The 19984-nt window shown below is 39.4% G+C and overlaps 2 protein-coding genes across 2 annotated transcripts; both read left to right on the top strand.

Annotated features, from left to right (window-relative positions):
- The first annotated feature begins 4923 nt into the window (after nt 1–4923).
- Nucleotides 4924–7367, top strand: prl (prolactin). Its single transcript, XM_041969372.1, has 5 exons — nt 4924–5029; nt 5893–6017; nt 6160–6252; nt 6335–6517; nt 6602–7367. Exons 1-5 carry the CDS (start codon nt 4987–4989, stop codon nt 6791–6793), a joined length of 636 nt encoding a protein of 211 aa, XP_041825306.1. The 5' UTR covers nt 4924–4986; the 3' UTR covers nt 6794–7367.
- A 585-nt stretch (nt 7368–7952) lies between these two features.
- On the top strand, nt 7953–19599 carry LOC121646484 (dual specificity protein phosphatase 3-like). The gene is made up of 3 exons (XM_041995490.1): nt 7953–8266; nt 15669–15901; nt 18139–19599. Exons 1-3 carry the CDS (start codon nt 8052–8054, stop codon nt 18345–18347), a joined length of 657 nt encoding a protein of 218 aa, XP_041851424.1. The 5' UTR covers nt 7953–8051; the 3' UTR covers nt 18348–19599.
- The last annotated feature ends 385 nt before the right edge of the window (nt 19600–19984 follow it).

Raw genomic sequence — 19984 nt, forward strand, 5'->3', positions numbered from 1 at the left:
TATGATGTGATCTGACACTAAAACGTTATGAAAGTAAAACCATTTGGACCATTTTTTTTGTGTTATAGCCTCAATTCCTCTGCCATCCTCCAGGTGGGACTGGGGTCATCTTTGATGTGGGGTGGCTTGGGTTCGTGCTCCAGGATTGCTGCTAAAATCCCGGGTCTCTGGCCTGCCCTAGTCTGCTTCTAGCCTCAGTGGAGGCGTGGTCGCATTTCCACGATCTCACTCAGTATTCCTCATCTGTGATCACTCCTCATTTCTCATCCTCTGCATGCTGACATAGTCACTGAGTGGCGACAAGGTTGCACATTCACAGTTCTTTTCCACCCCAATGTACAAAAACCAAGCGGCAACCTCCAACTGTAAAATGTGAAGCCTATGCGGAAGTGCAAGAAATTGCAGTTCACCCCTCATCCACTAGGGGCTGGCTCCAAAACAGAGCAAATCTCCATAGACTCCCATGTTAAAAAGATCAACTCCACAGCAGAAATAAACATATTTAAAGCCTGGTACAAAAAACATTTTAGGGTTAATAGGTCAAGTTTACCTTCATGACAACTGTGAGGGGGGTGATTTATTTTTCTAACTTATCCGCTTGGATGTTATTTAATCTTGAAATTTGGCATAATTAAGGTCATGTCCTGTTATTGACAGGTATCCAATATCCGTGACAAAAAGGGAGAGTGTAGCACAAACGTGGTCTTTAGCCAGCTAACAACACACCTTAGCTTTAGCTCACCTACCTCTGTTAGCTGGTTAGCTAGCATTAGCTCCGGGTTAGCTCAGTTAGCTCTTAGCTACAGGCAGCTCGGAGTTTGATGGGTGTCAATCATCCACTGCCACCTTTACAGTCCCCCTCTCAGCTCCACCTCTTTGCCCATTTTTAAATGTTCCGGGAATGACAGCACACGTGTCGCTGCCAATATGGGGATGGTGGGAACCGCCAAATGAGCTTTAATTCAGCTCTTCAGAAACCTACGGGTGATGTCATGGAGGCTCCGTCCATCTTTTATATACAGTTTATGGTCCCTACACTGGGCCATTTCATATATGACTGTGGCAGGCGGAAGAAAAAGTAGTTCCTGCCAACTGGGTCTAATTTAGAGAAGATATTATAGTTACTTTCCACTGTATTTCAGTTCGTGATAGACTGCATTTCAACCCCAAATCAGTAGAATATTTATATTCTAACATGAAATTGGTTCGAGAACATAAAATGCTGGTATTGGTAGAACTGATATTTTGGTATTGATCCACAAATCACTAGCCTCCAGGAAAAATGCACTATTAATTTGGAAGGAAATTTCTTGGATAATAGTTAAGGTAGCAAACTTAGCACTGAAATTGATCATCTGATCAGTCCAGCATCTTAAAGAGTCCATCGTGTTGCATGAACAAGTATCTCTATTTCCAAACATCTTAGACTTCACATGAGAAGTAATTCATATAAGCTCAACTTAAGATGGATAAATAAATAACAGTCAAAAAGCTTCACGTGAACTCATCTCAGTTGTAATGTTGTCTACTTTTTGAGTAGTTTTATACTGGGCGCATTATATTTTTCAGCTGTTTATTTCAGTGATCTACTGACTTTTTTTTTCTTATTATATCCAACGGCAGTCTGGAGATAATCAGAAGAATTTTTTTCAGGATGGTAAGAATAACACCAAAATGATTCAAGAAAATTATGGCTAAAACCTTCTCCCATCGAAGGTTTAATCTCCTAAGTGGTCATCCAGTTGCAGATGACTTCAGTGGGAGATCACTGGCTTTGTGAAGATATACACAGTTTACCCTTAAATTATATTATATGACACTTAAAAGTTATTTCCTTAAAGGTGTAAAAACTCAACAGTGTTTTCTTTTTTCGGATCAAAGAGGAGTTTAGGAGAATAAGATTTCCCTGGAGCAGAGCGTCATGTACAGACTAGATCATTCAACAGTAGAAGTTAGCTCGGTGGAGGCGAAGGACGGTGTGGTGGGGGGTGCTCCTCAACAAGCTTCAGCCAGGTGGGTTTGGTCAGACTTGTACTTGTTCACATGGATGATGGACCTAATATATTGCTGTTTCTCACACACAGTCACAAACACAACTTATAGAGCTACTGTTCAAAGCACTTGATATCACCGCTGCTTGCATTATATGCACTTGTGCTGTGTTTTAGTAGTTAACCTAGAATAAGTGATGGTACAGTTCTGTTCACAGACCTGAGCATCAAGATGAGACATGAATCTGCAGCCTCGGACTGGGCCTTAGTGAGAAATATGAGGAACTCATTAAGGATAGCCTGGTAAATTAGTATTTAATCACTTTATTGTTCTGACAGAATTAAAAAATTTACCGTAACTTAAGCACCAAACAATGTTGTCATTTAGAAGAACAAACTACATACAGTTTTTCAAGTTATTCAAAAACACAATCAGACTTAAATTAGAGTTGAAAATCTGGTTTCTTGCCACTGTAACAATACATAAAAAGCAGACCTTTTATTAGAGGGGCCTGCATTAACGTAGGGGATGACAATCTGTGATTTGCAGCCTTACAAGTGGAAATTATGCCAATGTAAAAAAAAAAAGAAAAAAGAAAAAAAGTGACTTCAGACATTTAACTGAGACCCTGTGGGCACATGCAAGGACACTACATTTTTACCTTCCTTCACCAAATGCTTCATTCTGCATGACTTAAACCTGTTATCCCTGAAAGTGGACCTTTTCCCTTCTATCTGGTGGTTCCATTTATCATAATGTGCTAATCCAGGGGAGGCTAACATCGGTTCTCGAGAGCCACAATCTTGCAGGTTTTACAAGTTTCCCTGCTCCAGCACACCTGACTCAAATGAAATGGATCCAACAGCCTATACAGATCTGCACAATGACTCATTAGTTTAAGTCAGGTGTGTTGGAGCAGCGAAACCTGGAAAATCTGCAGGACTGTGGATCTCGATCCCTGTGCTAATCTGTCGAGCCACAAGACGGCACTCATATCAGTAAAGAAATGGCACTTTTCAGATAAAAAGTAAAAAGTCTAAGTGATAACAGTAATGTTTGTGCTAAAATATGTTTATTCATAAAAAGTAATGTCTCAAATTCCACTTGGTATACATATTTTGGTATAATGAGGAGAGGACTACGGCTCAGAAAAGACCCAGGAATACTTCTGCCACAACAGTGTCCAAGGCTTGTGTCCGAAAAGAAAAAAAAAAGAAAAAAGGAACAGTATGTCCCGTAGAAGAAAATGTTTTCTCTGTGTCTCTGTGCAATGAACACCTGCTATTTAATGTTTAATGTGAAACTTGGTGGCAGGTCGGGGTTGTGCACGAGGCGGTTTGTGTAGATTCTCCTACTTTCTCAGCACCTCAGTCAGCAGTTTATTAAGCATAAAAAGGAGAGTAGTTCTCCCTCACAGTTTAAAAACATCATGAAGGAAACCCTGGTGCCAAGTTACATTTTCAGCCTGTTGTTCCATAGTTGAACAACTCGCCTTTACAGATTAAATGTTTGTTCTTGGTCTTGGGTTGACTTAAACTCTGGAGCGGCTTATAGTCCATAAAATACGGTAAAACATCTAAATATTCAAATAAAGGTGAACACATTTGCTGGTCCTCTCTCATCAGCACATTGTTTTACTTCTACGTGCCTTTCGTTTCCTATACGACGACCTGCAATGGCCCTCCTCAATTCTGGCTCTCCACAAGACTGAAACAATTAATTATTATCAGGACTCAATGATTCTTGGAACTGTTTAATGCTGTTAAAAAAATGTGTATGTTACTTCCGATCAGTGTGTTATACGATGCACCTAAAATAACTATAGTATTTTTAACAAATAAAACAGGAGCTAAAGCTCAGTAATGTCCTGCCTGACACATTGAGAAGTGGCGCATTTATTCAGGTCCTGAAAACTAGGAGTGCCAGCTAAGATCTGTAATTGTTAGAGATGTTCAGGGACAGAAAATTTTACATTTATACTTTTTCCTGGAGCCTTTAGCTGAGGTTTTAGTTCTATCCCTGTTTGGCTGGTTGATGCTGGTTTTGCTGCTGCTACATTTATGCTGTCGTTTGGTTAACTCGAGTCCATGACAGCTGTTATTAGGTCAGAGGCTGACTAAAACATGGATGACTCATGAGAACAAATACATCAACCATGCCTACTCACCTACAATTTAATTAGAATAACAATTCAATCAAAAATTTGTATTTTGAGGACTGTAGGAGGAAGCCAGAGTACCCAGAGATGCTCCACTCACACAGAGTAAATGTTACTGTTTGTAACCACAAGAGGTCATAATTATAATAGTAATAACGTTATAATTTTGGGACCTGTTGTACACATGCTTATTAACAAAAGCTGAAAACTAAAAGCTGGTGCTTTTAGATCAAATTCAGATCACAAAACCTTCTAAGATCCTAAACTGAATCTCAGAAATCTAAATGCCAACATGATTTATCAGCAGCTTTAAATACTAGTAAAAGGTCTAAAGTCTCTTAACCGGTGAATTCAGTCATGATGACGTTTTCTCATCAAGCCAACATGTCTTATGGGAGAATAAAATTAACTGAAAGGGGTCAGATGAGATTAAGTCCTGCATAGTCATCAGCAATTTTCCTTTCAAAGCCTTTAAAATAAATTAAAGCCCCATTACAAAACTGGCTGTGAAAATGTGTTTTTATTCAATTCATTTAACGATCAGGGAGGAATTTTCTTCATTTCCATTCATGCTGCAACCTCACATACACATGTATACACAAGTGAACATGGAGGAGATGCACATGAGCTCATCCTGCTTCATTCATTCAAACCTCCATCACCATGTTTCTCATTATAAACTGGTCCAGACAAGTTCTATAATTAACACACACTCACCTGTCTGCTGCATAACCAAACTGTCGGAGGCTTGGATCTATAAAACGGAGGCAAAATGGAGAAAGAAATGAAAAGACGAGGAAAAGAGCAAAGGACCGAGCAATACTCGAAGAAGAGAGATGGATCACAGAAGAACCGGAGGAAGCAAACTCATCATGATGGGTGAGGTTCAAACTTTATTATCTGAACTTTCTGTTTTTGAGACAAGATTTATTCATCAACAAAGACGAGCTCATTTATTTTAGTTAAACCCTTTAATGTTCCGGTGAAGAAAAAATCACAAGAAAAATGTTTTTCTTTTCCTTAAATGATTAATTCCTTAATATTTTAGTAAAATGGTAAAAATCTGAAATAATAATGGGATAACAACCACGGTGAAAGATTGAGAAAAGGCAGTTAAATGGTTAAAATGTCCTGCGTGGCACATTTATGTTTTACAGTTAAATATACATCATTAATAAAATCTACTGGTTAAATGGGATGAGTTTATATTCACATTAATAATATTTTTAGCTCTGAAATATCAATACCTTTATTAGCTCGACTGACATGTCCATTGATGGTCAAGTTTTAAAGAAAATGTACTTATGAATAATTGGTCCTTACAGATAAATAAATTACTTAAAATGTATAAACCTTTAAGTTAATATAGATAATAATGTAATTTATGAGTAATCACAGAAAAACCTGCAAAAAACATAAAATGTTCTAAAAAAACAACATTTTAACGGTGAAATACGTATAATAAACAGACCAATAAGGGACTTGCCAGTCAAGCTAATAAAAAAAGAAATATTTTATAGCACAAAAAAAAAAAAAAAAGATGATAAACACTGATACTGCAAACTGAATTGTAAACATCAAAGTCTTTTACTTTAACTTTTCTTACACCAAGAAAATGTATATTAACAATTGGTTCAATAGCATCAATCGACAAATAAATAGAAAAATAAAATAAAACTAAATAAAATCCTTAAGTTACTCTGTGCAGCTCCAGTTTAAACTGTTCCTGCTTCATGCTCCAGTGGTGTGCATGGCAGCGATGTGCAGAGCCATCCCCATTGGTGACCTCCTCGATCGAGCCTCTCAGCGCTCTGACAAGCTGCACTCCCTCAGCACGACGCTCAGCACAATGCTCGCCCAGGACACGGTCAGTGGACCGTATATATGTACATGTGTGAGGCATTTAGACCTGCGTCTGTTGGCTTTGCAGCCCTTTTGGGATTTTAAAACTTTGATTTCTACATGAGCTCCAGCCTCACACTCATTGCTTTTTTTTTTTCTTTTTCCAGGAGGCTTATTTTCCTCCATTAGGCCGAATGAAAATGTGCCACACCTCCTCGCTACAGACGCCCAACGACAAACAGCAAACTCTGGAAGTAACAGTAAGTCAAACGGCTCCTTCGTTTCCAGTTTTTCCTTCTCTGTCATTTATTATGCAGCTTTGAAAACCATTTTCTGTTCCAGGAGTCGGATCTAATGTCACTGGCTCGATCCCTGCTCCAGGCCTGGGCGGACCCCCTGATGGTCCTCTCCAACTCTGTTAACACTCTGTCGCACCCAGCCCAAAGCAGCATATCCAACCAGCTCCAGGAGCTGCAGGAATACTCAAGAACCCTGAAAGATGGCCTGGATATACTGTCTGGGAGGGTAGGAGAACGTTTTCTTCTTGCTGCCGTAGTTATGGTTAAAATATGGACCACTGTCATCCTAACGGTGCCTCCCTCTTTCCAGATGGGCCCGGCTGCTCAGTCTATCTTCTCGCTGCCCTACAGAGGGGGCACCGACCTGGGCCATGACAAAATAACCAAACTGGTCAACTTTAACTTTCTGCTGTCCTGCCTCCGCCGGGACACCCACAAGATTGACAGCTTCCTGAAAGTCCTTCGCTGCCGCGCAGCAAAGAGGCAACCCGAGCTTTGCTGAAGAGCGAGGCAGCCGGCGTGGCCGAGGGGTTTTTTGCTTGTGCCGCCTAACAGCTGCTAATGTTATGCTAACTGCTGATCTGTTGGTATAAGAAGGTTTCAGAGAATGGAGATATGGAGGAGTTATATGACACACAAATAATCTGTCAGAGCGACAGATTCACTTCACAGTAGATTAGAGGATTAGCATCTGGAAAGTAACAAAAAAGTATAAAGTATTTTTGACCAATGAAATATTTCCCTTAAAATATAAAGAAACTTTCTAAAGCACAGATTAATATATTACAGTCAGAGGTCATCTACTTGGTATTTCCAGCTGGTCTGGCTTTACATACTGCTCAGTGTGTGTGTAATTTCTAACATGACTCCTCCTCATCTTTTCCCTTCTCCTGGGCCATCTCTCCTCACAGTCCAGCTGCAAAATGAGCTTTGTAGGAACACAGAGCATCTTCTTCTTCCTAACTACAGCTTGATTGATACCACACTGCACTTTAGATATAATTATTGCATTGCCTATTGTTTAACCTTTTCTTTAAAATCTGTTCATCAATAAAATACCTTCTTGCACAGTAAAATTGTTTTAGTGTTTTCTCAATATACTATGTAAAATAATACGTAAAAATTAATTCATACATTTTTTTTAAATCCAAAAAACACAAATAAGGGAGTGACACTTAAAACTGAGGCATAAAGATACACAAAAATGTCTATTCTGACATGTTTCATTTCCTAAAATCCTTTTTTTGTTATATTATGTTTCACTGGAGAAAATTCTATAATTTGTCCTGGTCATAATTAACGTAAGTAAGTACATTAAACTAAGTATGCAGCCAATGGCTGTCATGAAATAGCATAGTAGTGATAGTACTACAAGTATCAATAAGAAACCACGCACACACACATACATATAAATAGTCATTAATATCTCTTGGACCTTGGCTCCCAAAGTTTTTCTCTAACTAGACCTCTTTAAATTTTAGTTGAATGCTCCTGTTTTAGATTAATTATAGGTCCAAGATCAGGACTCCACAAAGCCATTTTCCCCTCCATTTTTGTTTGGGGGTTCTTGGGCACCTCTAACTTGGGGCCGCCGAGTCCCTCGGACCGGCCATGGACTTGGTTCAGTTTTCCAGCGCTGAGCGGCTCAGTGTGTCAGAGCCGCTGAGAAGGCGAAGAGAAAGCAGAGCTGTCTCTCCCTCCTCTCTCTGTCCACGTAAACCGACACCTATCTGCCACGTCCACCACCTCAAAACCTCTAAATGCGATTATTGGAGGTCTTGCTTCAGTCTTCTGCGGACATGAAGAATAAACACAAGCAGCACGTGAAGACTTCGGCTCCTTACCGAGTCGACACGTCCAGCTTTGAGGTGTCCCTGCAGCAGCTCAACGACCTACTGACGGACGACAGCGGCTTTTACAGCTGGCCAACAAAACACTTCCATGAGGTTTACCCCAGGATTTACATCGGCAACGCGTAAGTCAGCGCTTGTTATTCTACTTCCATGTTTATATTTATTCTCTCCCAAGGTAATTTGCACATCAGCCCACTGAACCTGTCTCTGTCCAATTTAGGTCACCTCAGAATGAACCACTTCTGCACTCCTTAGTGATACAACAAATTGCCATTTATTACAGTTAAGTTCTATAAATTATCATATATTATACGTCCACACTGGTCCTAATAATTGGAATTAAAGAAAATTTGACGTAGAAACATGTCTTTGCAGAAATCTGTTTATCCCTCATATGCTGTAGAAACATCTAGATGATCTAAGATTAGAATAAAGGGATTAATTGTAAGGGTTCACTGCTATGTAACAGGTCTTTTCTCCCATGACAATGTATTATTTTATGTTGTTATTGCCAGTAGTGGTCTTGTTTGAGTGATACAGGGACGACGTGGTGGGCTGTGGCAGACTGTTTTGAAGAGGTGAGTGGAGTGCTTTCCAGAAGCAAGAAGATGGCTGCTGTTGATGGGGCTAAAAATAGCTCCAAACCTGTCTCTTGTTGAATTTAAAACACTCGCAGAGCTACAATGCATCATTTCAGTTTCTACAGTTAACTAGGTTAATAAGAGTCTGGAAGTAGGAAACCTGTGCTTAGATCTTTAATGTCAGAGCAGCTGATGGAAGTTTAGGTTCAGAAGTATGCTCAGGTTTATGCTTGGTAAAGATATAACAAAGAACTGGGGCCTTTTAAATGAAGGTTGCATGCTCTCCTTTTACGTAAAATTCAACTTTATATATTGTCAATCCACTATAAAGTCATCTCCTGGCATTTATAAGATACAGTCCGATTCAAGTTCACTGTAGTCCTAAGTGGACCAAGTCCAGTTTATAGCAACTGTGTTCATACCAATAATTATCTTAGCTAAGAAAGTCAGCAGATTGTGTTAAAATTCAATATTCAAGATTAACTTTATTGTCCCTCTAGGGAGAAATTCATCTTGGGCTTTCACCCTGGCTGCAGCCATAAAGTGATGAACAACAGTCAGATTCATGCATTCACCACCAAACATAAAAGCAAACTAACAAATAAAAAATAGTGCAGAAAATTAAGAATATATACCATGATATGTAGTATAAACAATTATAAAAAAACAAAGACAAACTATTACATATTGTGCATAATGTAGCACCCATAAGCAGATAAAATCAAGAAATAAAATAAGATAAAATAGTTAAAGTAATTAATAAATAAATAAACCGTAGTCATAAAAAGTAAGATCTGTCCTATTTGTTTGTGTTTTTTGCTAAATAAAAGCAATATTTCTAAAAGTTCAACAGTACAATTGCGATTTGCAGGTGTTTCCACTGAATGGTTTTTAGCGTGTTAACCGTTATTGTCGTAAACTCGCGTCCTGCGAGACTCCACTTTGAAGAAGAAGGAGATTTAGATTTCTCCTGCGTTTACTCATACAGCGCCATCTTTTACCAGAGACGTGTAAATGCAGACAAAGTGTTTCCATTACACTTTTGTGATATACAGTACTTCTACACGTCTGAAAAACCGCCTCATGAGAGCTTAACAACGTTTTAGTGATATCTCAGGAGATTTACGAAAATTGGAGGTGTTTCCATTACCAATTTTCGGGCTCTGCAGAACAGCCCGAAAAAAAAACAACATGACCTTTTTATTCACTCCATGAATTCTGTGTCATGAATTAAAGCTTCTCTTTGATTCAATCCTTCATCCTGAGCATGAACTGGACCACAGTGGAAAGGAAAACTTCCTTTAAACAGGACTCAGGCCATGACCTCCACAGGTTGGGGGTAGAACCCATGTGGGTTTTACTCTGACTTAGGACTCATTTATGCTCAGTATGCATACAGACGGATCCCTCTGTCTGTCCTCTGTGTGCTTGCAGCAAGTCAAGCTCCCTTTTGTGTCAGATGAGTAAGACTGGGACCCCAAGAGAAGTGTCCCTAAAAAGACTGATGGGTCTGATTGAATATTCTGCCACCATTCCACCAGTTTTTGTCTGTGGAAATGCAAGATAAAAGCACCCCGTCCCATACTGACCCGGACTCCTTGGTGGAACTGGGGCTTGTGATACTAGCAGCTTTTGTTTCCAATACTTACCTGTACACAGTAAATATCTGCCCCTATTACAAGTTTCTCACCAGTTACATCATGGTGTCTTCGTCCACTTCTTTAATACAAAGAGGGAAGCAGGTACATGAGACCACTATACCTTATATATATTGTAGTGTGTGTATATATATATATATATGTATATATGTATATATATATATATATATACATATATATATATAGATACTATGGTATACATACTATGATATTTTATTACCTTAAAGGTACATTGTGTAAGAATTACTGACATCTAGTGGCAAAGATGGGAATAGAAATTACTTCAAGTACAACACACAGATGTAAACGGACGATGGCCAGATCGTAGAAACACATTTTTAATGATATATTAAATTATATACTATATATTAATGATATACTTTTGATTTTGTTACATGCTGCACCTTTAGGACCATACTTTGTCTTCAGGTACTAAACTCTAAAACTAAATAAAGACCTTCGACATTGGTGTTGAAATATCTGGGGAGGAAATTCATATTCTGAAACAGTCAAATAGCCCTTTAAGTCCATTAAAATTCTTTTAAAATAATGGTACACACTAGGCTGAGTTTGGGGAGAAAATATTCTAGACTTACAAGTAGGGCTGGGCGATTAATCGATAAAATCGATAAATCGAATTTTCCATTTCTGGAGATTAATTTTTTTGAAAATCGGGATTTTTTTCCATAGTTAGTTAGCAGCAGACTTAGCCCTCCCTCCACACCAGAACGGTGTTTGTCTGACAGATTTTCGTTAAAGTGACCCTTCACTCATGCCTGGGATTTAGCTGTGCGTATAACTGCAGTGAGAAATGCTGTTAGGATTTCTCTACGAGATGCAGAAGTCAACTTAACCCACAAACACTAGTTAAGAGACAACCTTCATCAGGGGAATTATTTCTGCAGTGGATCCTGTATGATAAGGATCCAGATGGAAAGAGATCACGGATGCATTGTGTCGCATATTTCAATGTAAGATATGAAGTCGTTTATATGGTGGAAGAGCTATGACATTATATGCTTTATTTTTGCTAACATTCATCTATATAAACAAATAAATGTTTTTAATAAGTTTATTTATGTTTTGTAAAAGCAAAGAAAAAAAAATCGATTAAAATCGGAAATCGGATTTGGTTATAAAAAATCTGAGATTTTATTTTTAGGCCATATCGCCCAGCCCTACTTACAAGATAATTTGGGCTCTAAATTTTGCATAACTGAGCTAAAAACTTCAAACAAAAACTTTGTTTTTAGCACAATGAGTCATGAGAGTGTCTCTGTGGTGCTGGTTTAATTCTGCTTGCATTTTTGAAGGAGTCATAAAATAACAGAGAATCACTGGCTGTTCTGTCTGAGGAAATGCACAACTGAATATAGGCTGGAGCACACACACACTTGTCAGAAGCTGAGTGAAGAGCGCCCACGCATGACTCCCTCTGAGCTGCTCTTTTATGTTTCGATGCATCTCTCTCGGCTTCAGTCTGCATCTAGTATTTTTAGCTCCTTTCATTTCGCTGGCAGGAGCTGCCAGGAGATGCAGCAATGCCAGAAGTTCACAGTGAAACGTAATGCTTTCCCCTCTGCTGCAGCAGTGTGACAGGAGAATGGAAAAATATAACAAGAACTATACAAAGTTTGGGTGTCCTATAAAATAAGAACATGTGCATCATCTAATACAAACCAACAGATAACAAACTGCCTAAATTTCTGAGTTATTAGAACTGTAGTTACGCCCAAAGGAAAGAAAAAATAAAAGATGCAAGATACTATTGGCAAATATCGATACTGGCCGATATCGCCTTCAAAATTAAATATTGAATATCGCCCATTCCACAGACGTATTTAATCCATAAAAGAACAGGCTCTGGGAGAACGTGTCTGTTTTAAGTAGGCCTGTCGCGATAAGCAATAAGTCAATTAATTGAACGGTAGAAAAATATGAGCGCGATAAGTTCGCCGGCCGCGATAATTTTTATTTGTCCCCCCCTTACTTTACCATACACTGTGTATGACAATAAGTTTCACTATGGAGTATTTCGACTGAACGCTCTGGTTTCTTGCATAGTGATCTCTCTAGTGTCATACTTGACGGCAGCATGTTGCAGCACGAGACCGTGGTGAAGCACCTGTGCGAGCCGGTAAGCCGCATTTGTTTTGCAGGGCTGCCAACACGCATTGGCCGTGAGACTCGCGTATTTAAGTGTCTTCTCACGCTCTTGCGCTAATCCTCTTATGCTGAATTATGTAAATACGTCGAATGGAGAAATAATAGCTGCAAGCACCTCCTCATTTATTGTTTCACTGCTCCCCACATGTAAGCAGAACACACAAGTAGCCTACAACATCAGTACAAAGCCCCCACTTCCTGGTCTACCGTAATAACCCCTGTAATGCGCAGGCACATATACATAGGCCTATATACTACCGTAGGTATTATTATGGCATTGTCAATATATTATTATATTAGTTGAAATGGTCTCAAAATGACAACATTATCGCTTTGCACAATATTATCATTTATCGCGATAATATCTGAGAAAATTTATCGTACAGCAAAATTTGTTATCGTGACAGGCCTAGTTTTAAGTAGGGTAGGATGCATATATCTTACTTGGTTTGTTTAAAAAAATGTCATGATTCAATTTGACATATTGTACAAAATCCAAGTTGAAGTATGTTTCTTATTTTGTACAAGGAGTGAATGTTACATCCTTTTCAGCTTTTTTTTAGCCAATAGGCCAACATGGCAAAGAGTATGCAGAATAACACTGTATTTTATTTCCACAACATAGGAAATTAAATAATCTCTGCAATTCAGTAAATGAGTTGTAGATTATCGAATATTGGCCAAAAGTTCAGTATCATGCATGTCCAATATAAATCATTGCATGTATGCAGAGGTTCAATCTCTTTGTTCTTGCATGGTGGAAGCATTGACTGTCTCTCATACTACTACTCATACTACATGAAAGAAAACTGTATAAATTTAGTTGTGTAGGATTGGCTATAAACCCATCGGTCACTTTATTAGGTACACCTCCCCCACTGCCTGTTAACACAAATATCTAATCAGCATGGCAGCAACTCAACACATTTAGTCATGTAGACATGCTGAAGTTCAAACATCAGAATCAGAATGAGGAATTTTGTAGGTTTAAGAGACTTTGAACTTGATTGTTTGTCTGAGTATTTCAGAAACTGCTGATCTACTGGGATGAGATGTGTAACCTTAAGAGATGGGTAATATTGTTTAAATTTTCAAATGCTTGTTTAATTGTAAGAAATCAAATAATTATGCAATTATTGATATGTGATTGTCTTAACCAGTGTCTGGTATTAATGAATTAGTACCACCACAAGGTGGTGCTAATTTACCAAGCTGAATGTGTTGTGGAAGACATGATGAGAAGTGAAGCAACATTTAACAAAAGAAAACACTTTATTTCTGATCAGAAAAAGTAAAACAGTCACCAGAAAGCTTGCAGCAGTCTGAAGAAAATTCCACAAAGATAACAAGGATAAATAGCTTTTTTAGGACACATCAGCATTATATTACATCATATATCAACATGCAGGAGTCTAGATGTCCGGCTGAATTCTCAAATGGCCCTCTGCTCTTGAAGGCCCCAACACTGTGACTAATAATGCACGATATGAAACATTTCAACCAATACCGATAACTGATAATTTTCTGCTTCTCGTGGCCGATACCGATAACTGATAAGTTAATATTTTTATTTTTATGATATAATTTGCAGTTTGTGCTGGCTTATCTACAACAGCAAACAAAAAGTGCTATATGGATAATATTCTTTAAAATCTGTGAACAGAGTTTTGATTTTTAAATTAGTTTTACTGATTTAATGATTTAAAGATTCAGAATTTTATTTTAATACTTAGTAAAAATGATTAGTTAGAAAAAACTGACAAATTTCTACTAATTAAATACTTTGGTTATTGCATCTGTTATTAGTTGCACAGTTTGTACTTGGCAGCAGCTTTCAGTGATCCTCAGTATTGTAATTTTACTGATGTTTCTGTGTTCTGCTCCAGTAAATCTAGTGATCCTTCGGCAGATTAGCCTTATGACTGAAAGCATTTACTTGTTTCTTAAATAGTTCATGAATTAAGCCGCCGAGGCAGAGGCAGCAGACTACAGACTTCACTGATAATCAGAATCAGAATCAGAATCAGAAATACTTTATTAATCCCTTTGGAAATTCCTCAGGGAAATTTGTGTTTCCATTACAACCCGTCCAAGACTAGACAGTAACAACATATGACACAAACACGATCAGGCATACTGAGGCAGCAGCTGTTTCTACAGCGCTCCTTTGTCTTAGATATAGGAGAAGATTACATCAAGATCCTTTCATTTTCCCCACAACCAGGCATTTTTGGCTATTTAGCAGATTGTATGTTCATTTGTACCGTCTGAGTTTAAAGGTCCCATGTTATGCAAAATTCAGTCATATATGTCCCCACAGCCTGTGTATGCGGCCCCAAAATTAGAAAATTCTGTTTCCTCTCTCACTTGCGTTCTCCACTTTTTAGAGAATGTGTGCTCAAACGGTTGAGCCTGAGATCTTTCCCTTTATGACCTGACAAAAGGAAATAACCACTGTCCCTGGTAGTAAAGACTGTTGTTGACCCACCCCCCCTCCGACTAACTGAGCCTGCTTTAAAATCACAGAGCGGGCGTCAGCAAAAGCCGGATTTTTTCCCAGAGAGGGGCGTGGACGGGCATCACTTATGAACATTTAAAGGTTCAGACACAGAAACAGCCCGTTCTCATTAGAGCTCACTAGAACCACATTTGGCTGAAATTAAGGACCAAGGCTGAATTTGGGGTAATACACTTTGAAAACAATGTTGTTGGATCCATATGAAATTGCTGAAAAAATGTATAATATGGAACCTTTAAGGAAAGAACAGAAGAAGCACACATAAATCATTCTAAGCAGAGGAGCAGCAGGTTCAGATGCTGTTCTTGGCCTTTAGTTGAGTAGATGGAAAATGTTATTGGCCTGCAGAAATCCTACAGCATCAAGGCAGGGAGCAGGTCACAAACGGGCATCAGGTCAGAAAAAAGTTTTGTATGAACCTTTTTCAGTCAGTGATCTTAATAAGATGGTTCTGCACAAAAACTTCATCCTGAAATATTTTTAAGCTACAGTACAAACACAGAGATGTTCAAACTGTTTATAGTTTAGAACTTGATGAAATTTAGTTCTACATGAGGTAATCACTGTGCATTGGTCTTTTTTTCCAAACAACTCCACACAGATTTGTGGCGACAAATGTGATCCGCCTCAAGCGCCTGGGCATCACCCACATCCTGAATGCAGCAGAGGGAAACTCCTTCATGCACGTGAACACCAACTCCGAGTTCTACGCTGACACAGGCATCATCTACCACGGTGTACCAGCCAGCGACACCGACCACTTCGATATCAGCATCTACTTCGAAGAGGCAGCAGACTTTATTGAAAAGGCTCTGGCGTACAAGAATGGAAAAGGTCAGTGGAAGAGAGAATTAAGAGAAACAGCAGTGTGAGAATATCCTCCCCAACACTGAATGTTTTTCTGTTTCAGAACCTTGGAAGATTATATTTTATTATGATTTCTCTAGATGAGCACCAGAAAAAGGGCTAAACAATTTAAACTAATTCAGTGCACAAGTTCCTGGTACACCGAAAACAATGGTGCACATGTCAGAGCTCGGCTAACTACTTAGTGTATTTTTGGCGCTATATTTAGCGAGTTTTCAGACCTCACGCAGCTCCCAGTAACAATCTGCAGTCAGAGCTCCATGACCGGACTGGTCATGGAGTACTTAACATGTTGTAGACTTTGTACTTTAAATGTCTTTTTGTATTGTTCTGAATTGAAATAAAATTAAATGCCTTTTTCCAGATATTACTAGAGCTTGAGTTTACAATATTAATGTCTGGCTTTTAATTTGTTTCAGTCGTGCACTAAAATCCATGAAAATTAAATTGGAACAAATGTTATGCGATTGAAATGCGATTATCCATTCATCCATCCATTTTCTGCCGCTTATTCGGAGTCGGGTCGCGGGGGCAGCTGCCTAAGCAGGGAAAACCAGACTTCCCTCTCCCCGGCCACATTCACCAGCTCATCCGGAGGGATCCCAAGGTGTTCCCAGGCCAGCCAAGAGATGTAGTCCGTCCAGCGTGTCCTGGGTCTTCCTCGGGGCCTCTTTCCGGTGGGACGTGCCTGGAACACCTCACCAGGGATGCATCCAGGAGGCATCCTAACCAGATACCCGAGCCACCTCATCTGGCTTCTCTGGATGTGGAGGAGCAGTGGCTCTACTCTGAGCCCCTCCGGGATGACCAAGCTTCTCACCCTATCTCTAAGGGAGAGCCCGGCCACCCTGCGGAGAAAACTCATTTCGGCCGCTTGTATTCGTGATCTTGTTTTTTCAGTCACTACCCACAGCTCGTGACCATAGGTAGGGTAGAAGCGTAGATTGACCGGTAAATCGAGAGCTTTGCCTTTTGGCTCAGCTCCTTCTTCACCACGACAGACCGATGCAGAGTCTGCATCACTGCAGAAGCCTCACCTATCCGCCTGTCGATCTCCCGCTCCATCCTTCCCTCACTCGTGAACAAGACCCTGTGAACTTCCTGACTATCGTAGCGGCTCATGCCCCTGGTAGGGTCACCCATGGCAAACAGGTGTCTAGGGGAGGGACCAGACGAAGTGGGGCTCAAATCACCCCTATGATGAGGAGGAAAGCAAGGACCAAGGTTTCCTTTGCCAGGACGTGGTTCACCGGGGCCCCCCTCTGGAGCCAGGCCTGGTGGTTGGGCACGGAGGCGAGCGTTTGGTGGCCGGGCCTTTGCCCATGGGGCCTGGTCGGACTCAGCCCGAAAGGATGACTTGGGCCTCCCCTCCCGTGGGCTCACCACCAGCAGGAGGGGCCATAGGGGTCGGGTGCAGTGTGAGCTGGGCTAGAGCTCAAGATCTTTGCCCGAACCCGACGGGACCCGACGGGTTGTGTCGGGTTCGGGCTCAATTTCTCTCATTTTAAATGGGCTCGGGTCGGACTCGGGCTTGCGCGGTAAATGAGTGGTCAGGTGATGAGTTTCGATTAGCGTGAGGGAGATGCGGAAATGGATGCTGAGGAGGTGAAACGGAATTTAGCCTCTGGCAATTATGTTTTGATTCCACCTGCAACTTTTTCTCATTTTCCACCTCTCTTACATTTTTCAGCGATATAAGTTTTTCATTTTCCATCTACTCATTTTAATTTTTTTCAAAAAAGAAAGCTTGATTTGGGAACTTATCCGGGCACACGGATAAGGATTTTTTAAATCTGAAAAGATTTATTTGAGACCCCACACATGAAGATAAAAAATCAGGCATTGAACATTTTTGATCGAGCTGTGTGGGGTGGCTCCGATAAGCTCATCACAGAACACCACACTCAACGACTCATTCCCACAACCCATGTAGAATCTAGTCTTCCAAGCCAGAAATCTTGCTTGATCAGATGTCATCTAACAAGAAAGAAGAACCATAGCAACAACAGGAAAACACAAGACTCATCATAGACATATAAGAAGAGGGAATGATGGTGGTCTTGCAACTATTGTTCAACTATTGTTGGCAGAAAAATCCCAAACTGCTTTAATTTATATTGTGTGTACTTTTTCTGGCCTCTGGTTCATATATAGCTGCTGGGATTTTGATAAATTGGAACATCTGCACGTCTTTTCTTTTGCAGGTAAAGTGTACGTTCATTGCAGGGAAGGCTACAGCCGCTCGCCCACCCTAGTCATTGCCTACCTGATGCTTTGCCAAAAAATGGATGTCCACACCGCTCTGGCCATGGTGAGACAGAAAAGAGAGATCGGACCCAACGACGGCTTCCTCCGGCAGCTCTGTTGGCTAAACCAGAGGTTGGCTAATGAGGGAAAGTTGTGGAACCAATGAGCAAGATAAGGAAGTGAATACAGTGTAAAAGAAAATAAAAGTAAGCTCAGTAAAGTAAACTTGGCTTACTTTATCTTGATCTACAGCTTGATTGGGTCACAGGTCAGAGAAAACATGTTACGTAGATTACATCTGAGATTTATTGTAGACTTAGGCTGACAACACAAAGGGTTAAATAACACCATACACAAATGACTGACACATAACTGTGTTGTCATGGAATGACCCTTCTTTAAATAGTCACTGGTGATTATGTGTTAAACGTACAATGTAGTGTGTAAATTCAGATTCACTGGATTCACTACTTGTGTTTAAAAACTTTCACATATACTCTGTTATATGTATCATGGTACAGATCATAGCTATCATTGTCCTGTATTTGGTGTGTTTTCTTGACCACTATCTTAGAGAACAATATCCAAGTGTAAAAGAAATGTTAATATGCCAACACACTGAATTGTAAGAAGTGGAGAAAAATTGTGTAACTTTTCTCTTCCTTCTTTCTGGCATTGGGCCCTTTTATTGGCCTTCGTCCCGCAAACACTGCCAAATGTTTCAGTCCCAGCTGCTTGCACAGGGGATTTTAACTGGACACTGTGATTTTCATATTAAATTGGGTTCGTTTATAGCCCACTTGAGGGTGTTATTAGAATATTTTTGTCCAATATTTTCTCTGCAAGGAAACAATCTACGACTGCTACTGCGCCCATATGTGGAAACCAGCCTCACAAGTATTTCTCAATACAAACTTGTGGTTATTGTGCTTTATCAAGGAACTCTGAATACATTTACAATGTAAAATTACAATGTAAGAATTTTTATCTTAACGACCTACCCTGAAATCAGTGTGGAAAGCTTAATGGTTGGTATTCTATCAGAGAAATTAAGATTACCAGGAAAATAAACAAAGAATAGTCTAAAATTATTTGATTTTGTAATACAGAGGTTGGATAGGTTTTTTTTTTCGTTAGATTAGCTCTAAAGTCAGTCCTGTTTCATGTCCTAACTGCTTCTTAAATCAGTAAATTTAAAGAAATTAGTATTATTGGTCCAGAAAAGACTGGGAAAGGTCTTTGATTTTATAAAATGTTGTAATTTAAATGGTTAGCTTGATTGTGTTGATGGTCAATACAAAACTAAAAATAGTAGGCAGTTATGTAGCTTTAAGCGCAACCTTGACTCCCATCTTTGTACTAGACCAAGCTGTTGGTAAAATTTAGACAATTTGTTATTATTTTACCAGGTAAATAAACAAACAAAAGTCTGAAATTATTTGAGTGATACACAGTTGGATATGTTAGCTTAGGTCCAAGATCAAACCTGTTTTGTGTGTTAAGCTAACTGGTTGGGTTCTTAACCTAGTCAGTTATCAGTAAAAATATAGAATTTGGTTTTACTGGACTAGAACATTTACATCTAACAAAACAAAAAAGTTTTTAATATTTGAAAAACATCGTTTCAATGAGGAGCTTGTACTGATGTTCTGGTAGTCAGCATAAAGCTAAGAATAGAAGGTTAGCTAGCTTGAAGCTCAACCTTGATTCCAATCGTTACATTCTTATCAGTAAAATTAAGATCATTTAAGATAATAAATATGATTATGCCATGAAATGAAACAGAATAGTTGAAATTATTTG

This window comes from Melanotaenia boesemani, chromosome 2 (genome assembly GCF_017639745.1).
Source record: "Melanotaenia boesemani isolate fMelBoe1 chromosome 2, fMelBoe1.pri, whole genome shotgun sequence".
In the NCBI taxonomy this organism is placed as follows: Eukaryota; Metazoa; Chordata; class Actinopteri; order Atheriniformes; family Melanotaeniidae; genus Melanotaenia; species Melanotaenia boesemani.

Bases quoted from the DNA above. Each gene is read 5' to 3' on its own strand.
- prl (XM_041969372.1), top strand. From the start codon at position 4,987: ATGGATCACAGAAGAACCGGAGGAAGCAAACTCATCATGATGG. The intron at 5,030-5,892 runs GTGAGGTTCAAA...TTCATGCTCCAG, and splicing joins AAGCAAACTCATCATGATGG to TGGTGTGCATGGCAGCGATG. The intron at 6,518-6,601 runs GTAGGAGAACGT...CCCTCTTTCCAG, and splicing joins TGGATATACTGTCTGGGAGG to ATGGGCCCGGCTGCTCAGTC.
- LOC121646484 (XM_041995490.1), top strand. From the start codon at position 8,052: ATGCGATTATTGGAGGTCTTGCTTCAGTCTTCTGCGGACATGAAGAAT. The intron at 8,267-15,668 runs GTAAGTCAGCGC...AACTCCACACAG, and splicing joins AGGATTTACATCGGCAACGC to ATTTGTGGCGACAAATGTGA. The intron at 15,902-18,138 runs GTCAGTGGAAGA...TTTCTTTTGCAG, and splicing joins GGCGTACAAGAATGGAAAAG to GTAAAGTGTACGTTCATTGC.